At 41.7% G+C, this 16,333-nt stretch overlaps 1 protein-coding gene across 11 annotated transcripts in view; it reads left to right on the forward strand.

Moving 5' to 3' along the window:
- LOC121295348 (brain-specific angiogenesis inhibitor 1-associated protein 2-like) overlaps positions 1-16,333 on the forward strand; it is a 52,051-nt gene that overhangs the window by 21,560 nt on the left and 14,158 nt on the right. For 9 of the 11 annotated variants that reach the window (XR_005946905.1, XR_005946904.1, XM_041219854.1 and 6 more), the window contains 5 exons: positions 4,463-4,524; positions 5,378-5,449; positions 7,288-7,425; positions 13,113-13,265; positions 15,855-16,106. Coding sequence is in view for 9 of the 11 variants with exons in the window: in XM_041219854.1 (XP_041075788.1) it covers positions 4,463-4,524; positions 5,378-5,449; positions 7,288-7,425; positions 13,113-13,265; positions 15,855-16,106 (677 nt within the window). In the remaining 2 variants the exon portion in view is untranslated. Of the gene's footprint in view, positions 1-3,989; positions 3,997-4,462; positions 4,525-5,377; positions 5,450-7,287; positions 7,426-13,112; positions 13,266-15,854; positions 16,107-16,333 lie in introns of those variants that run through there. The other 2 variants (XM_041219858.1, XM_041219856.1) reach the window with 2 other exon arrangements.

Consider the following 16,333-nt stretch of genomic DNA (forward strand, 5'->3'; position numbering starts at 1 on the left):
AAACATCTGCCAGTGAACACTGGGGAACAAACCAAAACAATGGGAAGGCAAACTGTTTGAAGCGGTTCCACCACGGTTGCTATCTTGAGATTATTGTTTGGTTGGGAGGGCATTGTTGTGATTGCAGATATATATCTCACGGCTGACGGGAGACCAGTGTTGGTCCAGGCTGACATATCTCACTGCTTTGGGAACACAAACTCATTTTCGGGATGAATTGTCTTAGCACAGCTCTTAGCTGCCTAGCGGTTAAACCTGATCTGTTATCTTTATCTGAGATGCTTAATGCTGTGATTGTACCTTTTTTTAGTAAGGTTTGTGGATCTTGTATAAAAAGGAAAATGACTATCATGAGCAAAAATTGTAATTTCAGTTGTGTTGATTACATTATTGCACTAGAACTAATAATTGGCAATTTCCCTCCATTCTGCTGATGTAGTAAATACAACAGGAGAGGGGTGGAGCCCTCCCTCTCAGATAAATACAGCTCATCAGATTTAAAGTTCCCTTGTTTTCATTAGTGGGGTGGCAGGGTTCACTCCCAAGCTTGTGTTGAGTATCTGATTCTTTTCATGCTCGGCAGATCCTGCCTTGCTAACTCACCTGCAACGTGAAACGCTTCACAAACTTGCAAGAAGAGAAACTTAAGCACAGCTGAAACATTGGTCTGACTTGCCTAGGTTTCTTTGGAGTGTCACCTTCAGTAATTGATGATGATGATGATAATAGGTCTTTCAAGGCTCCCACATGCTGAGTTCAGAAGAACCTTCCTTCCTGAGTGGAAGATGGCATTTCCACTCTGAGCACTGTTACAGAGACTGATTGAGTGAATCACTCCAAGCAATGCAGGCCTGTGCTTCTTGGTGATCAGACACAGCTGGAGGCTATCTGATGCAATCAACCAGTGAGGGGTTATTTATTTATTTATTTTTCAATGTAACTCTAACCCCTTATTGGACTCCACAGTTGGATCTTGAATCAGAGATTCAAGATCGCAAAGAGTCTCCTTCACTGAAATTGACATGTACCATTGTACCACCCAATGCTGACTCTTTTGTATTGGCATTGGTATGTAGCTTTGCTGTGTGACCTTGCCAATGCAATGCCCTCCTGATACTGTTTGCTACCTACTGGCATTTCTGTTTCTGTTTGGCATTTCGGGGGTCAGAGTCAATTCCTGTTCTTCAATTGCTTTTTAAAATCAATTTCCAATTCCTATTTTAGAGACATAATGTTTTGATTGTTCAGCTGCTTTTCTCTGAAGCCAATTGAGTTGTCTTAACAGCGACTTCAATTGAAGTTGTTTGTTGCCACGGTGAGAAGCTTGTTTTTAGCAGAACACTTCTAATTGCGATTTTGATCAATGGTGTATTGAAATTGATTTAAAAGGGAATGGGAATTGGGAATTGATTTTTAAAGAATTGAAAAACGGGAAATGACTCCAACCCTGGTAGCCTCACTGCTTGTCGATTTGCAAATTAACTCTTGATAGCGATGTAGGAAAACGTTCAGCTCCTCCATTGTGGTTTTCAAAGACTGCAGAACTGGTAATCATAAACCCTTTAATCTATGAAAATTTGGTTTGAGAAGCCGTTTTTCTTTTGACGTAATATTTTATGTATAAGAACTACTGTGGGGGTGGTTGTGTGTTTGTAAACGCTCTGAATCGCACAGTCCTGGTCAGATGCTGACTGACACCTCCCAAATCCCAGGTAAAGATCTGATATGATATCGTAATGTCTGGTCAAACCTACAGATACAGAGTGAGGTCAGTTGTTTGTTATTCACCTCGGCGTCATCGTGGTTTGTGGCAGAGTGCAAAATCCTGTCTAATCCCGTTCTTTTCCCCAGGGTTATAATCAAGCTGTCCTGGGAAAGTCTGTTGCTGGGGAGTTGAGAGAGAGGGTGGTTCAGTTGCCATGATCAGGAGATCGCATGCAAAGCTGAGCGGACTGCTCGGCGTGGAGGGAGTTCATTGGCTGCGAAGGACTATCTTAGCTTATTTCTCTGTTTACAAGGTGTCGGCTGTCGCTAACAGCAACTTCATTCAACTTTGACTGGAAAAACTGTCCACAAACAGACTAAACTTTTTGGCAAGTCTGTGTGAACTGGCCCGCTGCAGTTATGTTTGTTTGTTTTGCTGTATTGATTAGAAAAGCTATAATCCCTTTTTAAAAAGCGGTTTACCCAGGCTTTGGGTGATCACTGGTCTGTTGCTTAATGGCGCGCTCTTTAGATCACCAAGGGAAATCAGCTTGCTGCAAATGAGCTCTAGTCCGCATTAATGGGAGAAACGGCTAGCAAACACTTCCTCAGTCTCTCGCCTTCATGGTCGGTGAAGAACACCACAACTGGGCCACTCCTGTTGGAGACATGCTGATGGCACGCGTATCACAGTTAATGACACGCCTTTGAAGGAGTCCAGTAATCAAGGTGAATGGCATGGGTGAACCTGGGCTCAGCAGTGCGCAGGCTTGTCTGCGCTAAAAGGGAAGCTTGCATCACCCCAGGCTTTCCTGTTTAGTATTCAGAAGCTGTCTTTGAACCCAGTATGCAGGTTCATCTGTGCTGTAGGAATATCGCTGTAGGAGAGGCTTTGTATTGTTTTAATGCTTTTCTGACTTTGAGCAATCGCAGTATGTAAACTTTGTGCACTACATACAGTAATCTCAATAGAGTTAAAGAAGGTTTGTTTTTCCCTTAACACGTTTTATATTTGCGCAGCCTACATGTGTCCTGCTGCTGTCTAGTCCATCTATCATAGTGTGGGGTCAAAATGGTGTTACTATATTGTGTCTTCCAGCTTGTGTGTGTCCTTTTTTTTTTTCTGGGTGGGTTTAAGGATGACCTGCTAAACTTTTATTTTTTTAAATGGCTAATTCTTTATCCACTAGGACTTGTTGTTGTTGGCACTAACCCCAGAGCAAACTAATGTGGGTAAAGTCTACAGTGTGTGCAGTTAGCAATGTTTTCTACTGAAACAAAATCCCATCTTTGTGTAACAGTTTGCATTGCATTGTGTTTTAATTGATTGAAAACCGGTCAAACCTCGTTAGTAAGGACTCTGGCAGGACTAGCTAAATGGTGAACAATGATTTCTCCCCATGCTGCATACAGGGAAAGGTCTCTCTCATTAAACCTACACAAAACCCTGCAGATGCCCTCAGCAGTTCTCTAAGTCCTGGTCCCCTGTGATTTTTTAATTATAATTTCTTCTTCGGTTTCGCCGCTTAGCTTCACCAAGGGAGACAAGGTGTTGTCACTTTTTAAAGCAGTTTCTTAATTCACTTTAGATGACTCCTTTTAAAAATACCTTCTTTTATTTTCAACTACCACTCCCTTGTCTCCAACCAGACCCTAAGCCACCCTCCTTTTCTACCAGTCCTTCAACACTAACCACTAGGCCACACTGCCTCCCAGCTCTAACAACTAGACCAGACTGCTTCCATCAGCTTTAACCTCCCAGTCTCCTTTCCAATCCATCAGCTGCAACTACTAGGCCGCACTGCTTCCCTTTTCAGTCCCTCTGCCCCTACATATAGGTCACACTGCATCCCTCCTAGTCCCTCGGCTTTAACTACTAGGCCATGCTTCATTCCTCCCAGTCCCTCAGACCTAACCACTAGGCCACACGGCATACTTTCCAGTCTCTTCAGTATGCCTCTTTTTTTTTTTTTTTTTTTTTTTTCTGAAATTGAGACTAGGCACTAGACATTGCAATGTATTTCCCACACACATATGCATTTGGATACCGAGTGCTGTTTGTTCATGGCTGTTGTGTGCTCTGTGTTTAATATGAGCCCTCAACGGACTGGCCCTCTCTGGTTCTCATTAAAGGGGTTTGACTGTGTCGAGGAAACCTCTCTGTCTGTCTCATTATTCCCAGGTATCTCTTCTCACTGTCTTGAGGTCTTTTTACTTCTGTTCTTTGCTCAATCTAGATCTTTTTGTTCCTTTTTTTTTTACAATGCATTGCATATTCAGAAGAGGCAGCATGTAGGTATTAAAAAAAAAAAAAAAAAAAAAAAAAAAAAAAAAAAAATAAATAAATAATAAATCATTTCTCCCCCTCCCTGCTGCATGGCTCACAGTTTGGTTTGGTTTTCTCTTATGTTTGAGTTTTGCTTTTTTTTTTTTTTTTTTTTTTTTTTTTGTTTACATTATAATTTTAAAACCCTTTTAAAACCTATAACTGATGCTAATAATAGTAGTTAATAAGCTTGAGTAATTTAAAAAGGCACCTTTTTTTATGGATTTTTTAAATTGATTTTATGTTTCCCCCATTCTGTTTTATTTTTGTTGTGTTATTGTTAATCTCACATGACTTGACAGCTTACCATCCCGTTCATTCTGGCTTCCTGTCGCCTGTCCACCATGTCTGTTGGCTGCATGGTCTTGCACGGTGTGACTTCACGGAGCTGGGAGTTTTTAATGCAGTCTCTTTTCTCTGTCTATTTTGTAGGGGACGTGCTGTTTCAGATGGCAGAAGTACACCGGCAGATTCAGATGCAGCTGGAAGACATGGTAGGTGTCAGTCTCCTGCTTTCCACATATACATAAAACAATGTTGTATTGGAAATGTTATGTGCGTGTGCCTGTCTCTCTGTGTAAATACATCTTGAAACAAAGTATATTTCTGATCTACGGTTTTCTCAAATACGTATCGACAAAGTACACAATGCTGATGGGTAACCTGTAATTCTAGGAAACGAAGCTCAGTTATAAACTGTGGAACTACTGACTTCTGCAGGCTTAAACATATTTTTTAATGCCCTGAACAAGAAAGTCTTTCCCTCCCTGGTGGACAGGAAGGGGCTGGGTGTCCTGTGTGCGTTTCTGTGTGAAACAATGACGCAGGCAGACTAGCGCAAGAGAAACAATGCGTTTTCAGCTCTCCTATTGTTACTCCCGTGAGAACCAGACTTTTCACCCCTGTGCTGCCGCAGAGTACAAAAATAGGAACCTTTTTCTATTTTGATGTGAATTTTGTTAAACAAGATCAGAGAAGTTCCGGTTTTAATGTTTGTTTTAAAACAAGCTTGTCGAGTCCTGCGTACAGGAGTTTACTCACAGCAGCTGCAAATGAATTGCCCAACCCCAAAATGGAAAGATACCCAACCTCCTAGTGACTTCAGATGCAGATTTCTTCTTTTTAAATTGAACAATGGAAAAAAAAATGTAAGTCAGAATGCTGTATAAATAAATATATATATATATAATATTTAATATATCTATATATTATATATATGATATATATATATATATAGATATATATAATATATATATATATAAAATTTTGCGCGCCAAAGCACGTGCTGCTGTTTTTCTGGACTGCGTAGTGCACCTCGAACTTAACCCCTTCCTCTCTGTATTCCAGCTAAAGTCCTTTCACAACGAGCTGCTGACAGAGCTGGAGAAGAAGGTGGAGCTGGATGCCAGATACTTGAGCGTGAGTCCTGCTCCACTTCCATCATAATCCCGCTCCTGCTATCCTGCTGTTGTGACCATTGACCAGTCATTATACCTGGCTAGTCCACGGGCAACCCATGACCTTAGACCAAGGTCATCAGTGGACCTAACTGGTTTTCTGTCTACAACCGCCTGTGAGAAGTGGTCACTGGGCAGGATAAGGCTTCCCGTTGAAATCTCTTGATTGAGGGGTTTTGTTATTGTCACATTCTTTATCTGGTTCTATTGATCCGCACTTTTCCCTGCCACTGCAGTAGTGCTCTGGAGTTCTCTGTCCTGTCACAGAGTGCTGCAGGGGATCGTGGAAGAAAACACTTCATTTACTGTGCAGCCAAGCTGAACCTGTGATAAGCTAGCCACAGGAAAGTTTAATAACCCTGCCTAATGCTGCGCTCTGTGTCTGTATGTGAATCTTTTGAATTTAATTATTTTTTTTTAGTTTATCAAAGACTGTGAGTAGAGATGAGGAAAGGACAATCTTTTGAGCCGTTTATCTAGGAGACATCTTCCACTCTGCCTTTTTGATTTTTAAGAACTTGTTTTTGAAATTCATGACTTCTGCTGAAATACAACTCATACTGTAAACTTCTGGCTTAAGTGAACTCTTAATAAATTGTCTGGCAGACGTAAACACTTGATAGATGTACAAATACAGTTGTGTGTGTGTGTGTGGCCTACGCAGGTGCCTTCCTTGTGTGTTTGTGCGCTGCAGGGAAAGTTGATTGTTTTTTTAAAAATGAGCCGCAGTGTTTGAGAACATCTATTCCATCGTGATGAGGTGCTGGAGGCTCAGGTGAGCAATGCTAGCTTAGCTGCCAGGTCACAGTTTATTAGGACTAGTTCAGGGACCCATATGCTGTCTGTCGGATTAGTTTTATTGTAAGAGATGCCGTCTTGTGTGGTTAGGGGGTGAGAGAACTGGGATGCAAAGCTGAGTGACTCTGGCAGCGCCCAATTGTCTGAAACAACATATTTTATGCAAAAAGAGACACCTGACACTTCTTAACTTACCAGTATTATAAACCACTCAAAAAAAATAAAGGCTATTTGTCTTTGTAACCTTCGGATTTGACAGCAGAGGGGACTGATGCCCTTCAATGTCATTCATAAGTAATGAATCCATTCCTGTCCTGAGCTTGCCTGGTCAATGGTTAGACAGAGGGCTTCCTTGTCACTGTCCAGTGTGATCTGTCCCTCCCCGTTCACCCTGCGATTTACTCAGGCAGATAGACAGATGGTCCATTTTATCACAAGCAGAAAAATTGATTTGTGCTGTAAAGGCCCTAAGGATAGATTTGTATCTTTCTCAAGATGCATATTTTAATATTCATTTAAAAAAAATCATACTCCATCATACTTTTTTTTTTTTTTAATTAATTCAAAACTGATGGACTGTCCGTATTCTTCAAGGAATTACATTTATGTAACCGACATTGAGCTGATGTGCTCTATATTAACTCAACCTCAGTGAATTGGGTTCCTGTTAAATCTATGAAACTTTATTCAGTGACCTGTTTTTTGTTTTGTTTTGCAGAAACATGTACTTACCTGAGGCTTTTTTTTTTTCCTTCTTACTGTAAATTTGTTTCCTAGCCCCTATTTTTCAACAGTCCGTGTTGTTTACTGACTTGAAGGTCAGTAGCCTTAACCTCCATTTATTTACATGTGCAGTTCTTCGTTATTGCGTGAGCACTGACAATTCAAATCTACTTTTTAAGTGTGCATTTACAATTCCCTTTTAACGAGTTTGCCCACAGTCATCATCCTGTTTTTCATTCCTTTCTTACTGACTGTCTGTCACCCTGTCGCCCCCCACAGGCCGCCCTGAAGAAGTACCAGATGGAACACAAGAGCAAGGGCGAGTCTCTGGAGAAGTGTCAAGCTGAGCTGAAGAAACTACGCAGGAAGAGTCAGGGCAGCAAGAACCCACAGAAATATGGGGACAAGGAGATGCAGGTACAATAGGGATGCGTGTGTATCCAAGCCAAGCTAGTACTCCAAGCTAGAGGCAGGGAAATTATTTCATGGGTATTATTGCTCTTATGAAGCAATTTGAAACAACCATTTTTTGCACAGGTTTTAATTATAGTTGGTGAAACCTAAAGCCTCTCTGTTTAGTGATATTCCTTCTGCTGGTGAGAGAATGACGATTGTGAAACTAAAGAGTACTACTCTGCAGTACATATGACTGAAGCAGTGTCCTATGTAGTTCATCCGATGTACAGAGGAACCATCACCTACAGTATGTCCCACACAGCCTGTGCCCCAGTTTGAGGGTTCAGTGTGTCCTTTGATTTTTAATTGTCACCCCACACCCTTATTCGGCCCCTCTAAGCTCCCTAGCAGCTCCCAGCTGTGCTGCAGCAGTTTGCCCCCTGAAGAAGGTAGGTATCTGTGTGACGCACGGCCTGCTTTAGCGGGCGTCTAACAGCTTGTATTGAGAGCACTGCATTCCCGCGGGGCACTCCAGCTGCTTCTGCCTCCGATTTCACAGCGCTGTGGATCATCACACCTCCATTACTCGCAATACAGCAGCCCTGTCATCCGACTGTCCAGACTCCTCACTTTCCTGCTGTCCCCTCATTTGTTCATTAAATTACCTCTTTGTTTGTTCTCCTAAACCGTCGTTTGTTCAGCGTTCGTTCCATTTTTTTCCTTTTAATTTCCTGCTGAACTGAAGGCGATTGGTGATCCAACCCCGTGTTTAGCCAGATGTGCTGTAGTATCGCACAGAGCAAGGCTTTTGGGGGTGGAAGTGGTTTTCCAGAGTAGCAGTCCTAATATCTGAGGGATTGGGCAGTGAATGCTGCAGTAGTAGAACGTTCTGGTGTGTGCCTGCTGTGTTCAGGTACTCCGTGAATAGATTAGAGTCCCTACGGCCATCCTGTAATGAGGTTGTATTGTAGGCGCAGGTGTTGTTGTTAACCCCTGGTGTTCCGGATATAAACCTGTATTTAAATCTGGGCATGACAGGTGTGGGGATTATGCAAAATAACCTTGGGGCAAAACTGTCTCTTATTCATGGAGAGGAGTAGTGTAAGCTATTCCTTCTACATGCACCCAAGCATTTAGATTGTTAAACAGTGACCTTGAGTAGGAGGAGAGAAAATGTGTTCGCGATAAACACCTGCACTCTGGTTTAGTTAAGCTAGTCTGTCTTTTTCATTAAAGGGAAATCCTCTTTTAAAAATTGAAATGGACATGACTTTCACCCCCTTCTTGTTGTTTTATATGCAACATTTCAGCAGTAAGCAAAAGAGACTGAAACCCTGGAAGCAGTTTGCAGAGACACACTTAATAAATGTGCTTCTTATGTGGTGCTGCTGCTCACTGCAGGAGCCGCTGCTGTAATTGGATTTTACCAGCACTAGTCATATTCATAGGCAAATGAATATCCAATTTATTGAAGCAGGGAGCCGGAGTCGAATGATTAGGTTTGTTTTATGCCCTGTGGGACTGTGGTGACCAGCTAGCTGGAATGGCAGGCAGAGCTTGGGTGCGTTGGGGATAGGAGCTGAATCTTCGAGTAGCTGTAAAGCATTTGCAGGCATGGTAAATCACTGTAACTGAATAGGAGAAAGTGCGGTAAATTGCAGATGTATTGTGCATAAGTAAAGTCCGTCGCCATGGTAGTCTTTGTTAACAAATACTAACCACGAACAGCTACTCCTACTCTCCCACCAAGTCCCTCAGATTTGGTCACTAGACTAAACCAGGTCATATTTCCTCCCAGTCAGTTATCTGTAACGAGTAAGCCACATTACCTACCTGTCGAGCTGTACTGCCTCCCAGTCAAGCTGTCAAGACCACATTTTGATGCTCAGTTTAAACTCTGTGCCTTAATCATTTATAAACACCAGTGCTTACACTCCACTTGCATAGGATAGAGGCAGAGTGAGCATATACATATTACATCTCTGAGCTCTTGGGTCTCTGTGGGCATCTTTTCAGCAATAGATTATATTTCTGTGACCCAGGGACTCTAGTCTTGCATACAGAAACGGTCTGAAAAGAGTGAATCTGGTTCCTTTACTCTGCAGCTGAAAGAGTGATCATTGTGTGCTGTTTGTGTATTTATTCATTTGTATCGGCTGAGTTTAATTTAGTCATCACATTTACAAGACAGTTCTGAGGTAACAAAAGTGGTCATCCACATTCAGAAGAATGGAGTTCTATTTCAGTATATGAGCAACACAACAAGATTTCTAAAGTGTTGCCCAAACCGTGATTTTAATTCCCCAGGTAGAATTGTAATTCAGGTGGAAATGAAACTGCGATATACAGAAATTCCCTGAAGACAAACGTTGTTGTATTTGATTTAGGGATTACTGTTGCTGCTTTTAGAATCCTATAGCCGAGTAGAATAGCAGTGCTGCAGGAACACACATATTGGAACATAAGACAGTCTGCAATGAGTTTATTATAATAACAGTTCAGTACCGGCATTCTGCTGCTTTCTAACTCCGTAGTGCTGCAGATGCACCTGCACTGTTAATTTATGCAGTGAATCTCCACCAAACAGTTTGCTGTAATAACAGGCCTTTTTAATTTAAGGACCCAACACTCTTGTTAAGAGGGCCTGAGACAAGCCTTTTAGCATGAAATTAATTGCACTCTTGGCAGGCTTGCAATAACAGACAGTATTTTCCAGCAGCAGATGCTGTGCTGCTGCAAAAGTAAATTCTCCACATTGATTCTCACGGGCATATACAGTATAAGGGGCGTGTTTACTCACAATTGCAACGGCATCGAAGCCTTTCCCCGGATTGTGGATGTGTATGATTACTGTGCATATGCACAGCCTAATACGTTAGATTTAAAGGGGATTGCTTGAGTTTATTTTGGAGGGTGTTCTCCAAATCCGAGATTTAAAACGAGTGGGCAGATCGTCTGCTGAGCAATTAGCAGAACAGACTCTTCAAACTGTCTTTTTAATATTGCACGGTTTGGTACCACTTCACAGTAAATTGCAGCTTTTATCATTAGGTTTGGAATAATGTTGCTGAAAAAGTGTGGGATTTTATATTGTGTTGTAATTGCTCTTGACATTCTGTCATGACATGATAAAGGGTTACATTTCAGGTTCCCTTGTCCTCCTTCCTTTGTGCTGATCTGGATTAAGAAGGAGTTCCTGCCTGGAATTTGTCTGTCCTGAGAATACAGGCAACGCTCTCTGGATATCTGTGGCCATTTAAATTTTCAGCATCTTGCTAAATCTATTCAATAAGTCACTCTAGGCACTTTTTTTTTTCTGTAAAGCACTGAACAAGTTAATATACGATACCTTGGCGCTCTACACAGCCACAATGTATTTAGTGCTTTCTGCTGAGTGAATGGAAAAGTTCTGGACAAAAAATGAATCTGAATCTTTACTTTGTCTTTGCCATGACCTGAACTTCAAATCCCTGCAACCTGCCATCTCGTCGTTAAGATACAAGAAGCCGTAGTTGATGTACATGGATCTACCTCAGCCCGCTGTCCGACAGGACGCTGGGAGAGTGAAGAGGACTGGAGCTCTGAATCATTCACGAGCTTCTATCAGACAGGATGAGAGCAGCGTTTTACCACGAGCTCGTAAGCCTTCAGCATTGCCCTGCACACATTTTTAAAATTTGGTGATACACAAGTTTATATGGAATATATAAGCAAGAAGGATGAGAGCCTTCATAAATTGAAATAAACTTGCAAACGTGTTGTAGCTGTTTGCGTAGTGCATTTGAAACCTTCAGGTTTACCGTATAAGAAGGTTTTAGAATGGTTTTAGAAAAAGGATTTATACGAGTCATCTGTGACAATCTGTAGATTTCCAATGCTCTGCTCTGCTCTGCTCTGCTCTGCTGTCTGTGTGTGCAATGGCACAGGCATTGCAGCCTGCTCCTTGCACAAGGTTTGTTTGTCCGCAATAGTGTTCTGCTGGACTCCAAGCAGCAATTGCTAACTTTTTTTTATAGAGGTTTGTCATTAGTATTTTCCCATTTATCTATAGGGTGGCCATTAGGCTCCAAGAGTGATTATGTAGTTGAATAATTAACAGTTACTTCAGACTAGAAACTCTCATTTTCAGAGTCCTAATATTTGTTGCTGTTGAGATTTTGAAGGACCCACTGAGAGATCGCCTTTATGATTCATACCTGTGTTCTTCCACACTGTCAGCAAACTCCCCCCCCCCCCCCCCCCCCAATTCTCTTGCCTCCTATATTTAGAAGCCTCTGAAATTCCAGTGTTCAGCTCCCTTGCTTCGGGCTTGACGCCTGCTGATCAATCTGTCTTCGCTTTCTCTGACTGCTAAAGCACATTCTGTCTGTGCTGTTGCTAATCAAGAAAGGTTTGTTTAGATGCAAGAGTTGCAACAATACACTGAAGTTACAACCGTCTGACACCAGGCTGTTGGGTATATAAACCCACCCTCCCCTTGAGCACCAGGAGGCTATCTTTTAAATTTATACATATGATATGAAAGAGTGTTTAAAGACCAGACTTGACGTAAAGAGGTGACACTCACACACTGCTTGCAAGAAGTACTTTTGTCATCGTTTGTGACTCTAGCCATTATCCCCTTAAAAGAAAAGGGAGAGGAGTTTGATTCTGAAAACAAGAAGATTTTCCTGCTTCAGTGTTGAGGGAGATCAGTTTGTTATGCAGATGAGATGTGTCTCTGGCAGAGAATAAAAAGCCTGTCTCTTCACATGGGCAAGCAGAGCACTTGCAGGATTCAGTTATGACATAAGCCTTTTTATCTGTAGGACAGAATGTTTCATGTCTGTTTTATTGTGCTTATATACAGGGTCAAACATGCAACTCTGTGAAAACCTTGAGGGTATAGGCCAAGTACCTGAAATGTTTTTAAAGAAAACTGACAAGTAACTTGATCCCCAACTTTCATTGTTGTAGCAGTCTATTCCCTTGTGGTGTTAATAGTAAATCCTCACTTTATTTCAGTCAATGCAAACACTATAAACTAATCCATTTTTTAGGCTGTATTTGTTCAGAGAAAATATAGCTGATGGCATTAAATTAATTTTTTTTATTTGTAAAAATGTATTTCTATTGCATCTCTGTTCTCCTCAGGTAACTAATGCATTTAATATCCAACAATGTAAAAATACTTAGCTTGCATTTACTGTAAGGATTCATAAATTTAAAAAATGATTTTATGTTGCAAACTTTTGAAGGTATTCATATTTTTTCACGTGCCATAAATTAATATGAATTCACAGATATGATGGGGCATGCATGCCCCTGCAGTGAAACTTAGACCAGAGACCTTTTGGGAAGCGTATTGTGTGGTGTTGCATTTGCAAATCAGTTTTTTTAGGCGCAACATACCCATTTCAGGTGGAAATACTTGCATTTTGTGTGAATGCGCAGTCGGCAATGCGCCTGTCTATTACTAATCCTAGCCTTAAGTGAAATCCTTTTTATTATCCTGTATCACATATAAGGTTGTTTATGTCCCACCTTTTCATTAAACTGCTTATATGGGCCAATGCCGTTAGCAGTACAGATGGCATGTTTTTCAGAATTGCTCATCAGAGTATGAGTTAACCAATAAAGTACCTGAGGTTTTCAGTGTGTGTGCAATACATTTTAATACACAATAACGGCATGCATATACATGTACATTCCTGTGTTTTCCTCTGCAGTATGTGGAAACCATCAGCAGTAAGCAGAGCGATCTGGACAGCTACACAGCCGAGGGATATAAAACAGCGCTGTCAGAGGAGAGGAGGAGGTACTGCTTCCTGGTGGAACGGCAATGCGCAGTCTCCAAAAACAACATTGCCTACCACGGCAAGGTGAATGAGGGGTTCATTAGAGAAGGGTGAGGGGAAAAGCGGGCAGACAGAAAGATGGGATTTAACTGCAGCATCAACAGGGGCTCCCCACACAAAATACCAGCTCCCTGTGCCAGCATAATGGCAAGCGGCCATTTGGGGATCGAATTGTACCCTGTAAAAAAAGCTGATATTGCCCTTGAGTTTCAGCAGCTTGTTCAGGTCTTGTTGCGTAATACCCATGTTGTTGTTGTTATTATTATTAATAATAATAATAATATCTGTCCTGATTTTATTTACCAGATTCCATTGTATAAACCACATTCAATGGAAACGCACATACAACATCTGTACACCAGGTAGCACTGTTTGCCATGCAAAAATGTTTTAATTCTTTTTTTTTTTTTTTTACATAACATTAATTAATGGTGAAAATTGTCTGTCACAAGACGGCTTCTTGCACATTCTTAATGAACTTGGCTTGGCCTTCGCTGAGAAACTGCTTGCAAACAGTATCTCCTGTTCCAGTCCTTACTAATCAGACCACTGTGTGTAGGAGGTGAAAGCACTTTTGCCTTGAAGCTGGAGAGGGCTCTAGGAGCAGCCCTGAGCCCGTGCTGTACAGTACATGTCTAATGAGTCACACAGGAGTGGGAAGAGACCCTTTACCACTCCGAATAGAAAAGGCACCGCTGAAGCTCAATCATTCCCAACGCCCACGTCGGTGTTTCATCGCATTGTACTGCACAGCAGCAACAGCTGTCTCAGCCATACCTATGATTTCAAACTGCATAATGCAACGAGAGCTTTTAGTATGCACAAAGAGAGAGAAGAATCAGTCTGCTACAAGTGTGTCATTCAGCACTCCTACCCAGCCAGACCTACGGTAGCTGCCTACGTCGCTATACTCACAGCTGTGTGTTTGTGTGTGTGTGTGGGCAAATGTAGAGGACTTGGGTGTGTGCACACACACACACACACAGGCACATTGGCAAATCAAAGACTTTTTAGCTCTAATCTACATTTGTCAGTTCCCCTGATGTGTGAAATCTCTTTTTGGTGCTTTGCTTAGAGATAAATGTGTCATTAGAAATGTATAGTAAAGCATTCAAAATATTTAAAATGTACTGAAATGCAGTTTTCTTTAGAAATGTCTAAGTGTAATTTACTGTCTCTTACCTAAAAGCTGAAAAGGTATCGGTGGTAACCACATCTCCTCAGGAAGTAGGGTCAGAAATAGTGTCCTGGTTTTGATTTTACACCAAATTGTTTGACGGGTGCAGGATGTGAAGTAGTTCACCATCAGATAGCTCTGTCAACTCCTCAACATCTTCTGTAAAAAATATGTATTTCGGGTCGGTAAGCATTCTTGATTATGTAAAGCAATTTAGTGTACTCTCCGGTAATGCTGTGCTTTAAAATCCGGGTATATACAGTAATCAAAACCGAAATCTAAGACACTGAAATGCTGGACCTCATAATAAAAGGTATCTGTGTTGGACTGGGGCTTTTAGTGAAATGCATTTTGATTTGGAGAGTCATCCCTAAGTTTGTTTTATAAAGATTTCACTACAGTTAGACCTATTTTTCATTTATTTTTGGGTTTATAAACATTTTGGACAATTTTAGTATGATTTCTGGTAAGCTTGTACTAAAAAAAACAGCCCTGTGGTAAGCATCCAATGACCTGTGATGAAGACAGTTTGACTATTGAAACATTGTTTTTCAGCTTTTTCTTTTTAATTGCTTTTATGCCTGGGAACCAAATAAAAATATAAAAAAAGATATATAATGTTCAGCCGTTGTTTGTGGTTGGTGAATGGGAAAGTGCTGTGTTTTTTCTGCTATGTTGAAGACTTAAAATGGCTGTCTAATGTCCCCATTACATCATTGTTTCATATATAAACAATTTCTAGCAGCGCTGTAGCTGAAGGGTTGAAAGAGTGTAAAAGACTGACGCAAGGCGTGACACATGTATGCTACTCAATTGAGGTGTGTCCTGGAAAAACCTGATAACCCACAATTTCATTTTCTTAAGATAACCTAGCCCGGTGCCCCATTACCACCTGAATACACTTTTCATTGTGGGTTGAATTTGAAATTGTGGGCTGTCAAGTTGTTCCAGGACACCCATGAATTCAATGTGTGTACCTGTGGTTAAAGACCCAGGCTGACTCCCTTCATTCTCTGAGCAGGTGCTTAGGAAGCCTAGGTGTTGGGCTGGGTTGGAGCAATCAGCAGGGTGCAAATATCCGAGCTATTGCTGCAGATCAGGCCAACACTGAGCAGTATGTTATGCCCTGCACTGACATCAGCAACTCAAGAAATGTAATTAAGAGGAGGTTTCTGAAATGACTTAGTGAGTTTGGTTGTTCATTGGGGTGTACATTTTACAGCACTGAGAGCTGCATTTAGTTCATTGCTCTATCAGACTGAATAGAATGTTTGCAGAAGTGCTGAGAATTGAGGTTTTTGTGACCACTTACTTACTGAAGCTTTTAGTCACTCAATACATCCCTGGTGTTCTGTCAGAAGCTTGCATTGGCAGGTCCTGCTTCTGTTGAGACCAAGGTCCCACAGTTCATGACCATGCTGTCTTTGTTTCTGCAGGGTAAGGACTTACTGACCCAGAAGATTCCTGGCTGGCAGCAGGCTTGCTCCGACCCCAACAAGCTGCCTGAGCGAGCCATGCTCCTGGCACAGCAGATGGCATCAAGCAGCGGAGGAACACTGATCTCCAGCCCCATGCACTCCTCCAAATCCAGCCTGGTCATTTCAGACCCCATCCCTGGGGCCAAACCCCTGCCTGTCCCCCCAGAGCTGGCACAATTCGTGGGGGGAGGTGCTCTAGGCCACCCCTTGGTAAGCATTGCACTGAACCAAGGAAAGCTCAGCCAGTGGAGAACTCTTTTCACCAGCCTCTGGGTAGAATCGAACTCCCTTTGCATAGCAGTTGAAACCATTCACCAGTTCCTGTCTTTGAGTGCCGTTCCACTTTTGGTCCAATAGGTAACAGTACAGAACTTTTAGAACATAGTTGAGACATGCCAGGTATCCAGGTCTTTATTCCAAACTTCACCTTCTATTTT

The sequence above is a fragment of the Polyodon spathula genome, chromosome 20 (genome assembly GCF_017654505.1).
Source record: "Polyodon spathula isolate WHYD16114869_AA chromosome 20, ASM1765450v1, whole genome shotgun sequence".
Classification (NCBI taxonomy): domain Eukaryota; kingdom Metazoa; phylum Chordata; class Actinopteri; order Acipenseriformes; family Polyodontidae; genus Polyodon; species Polyodon spathula.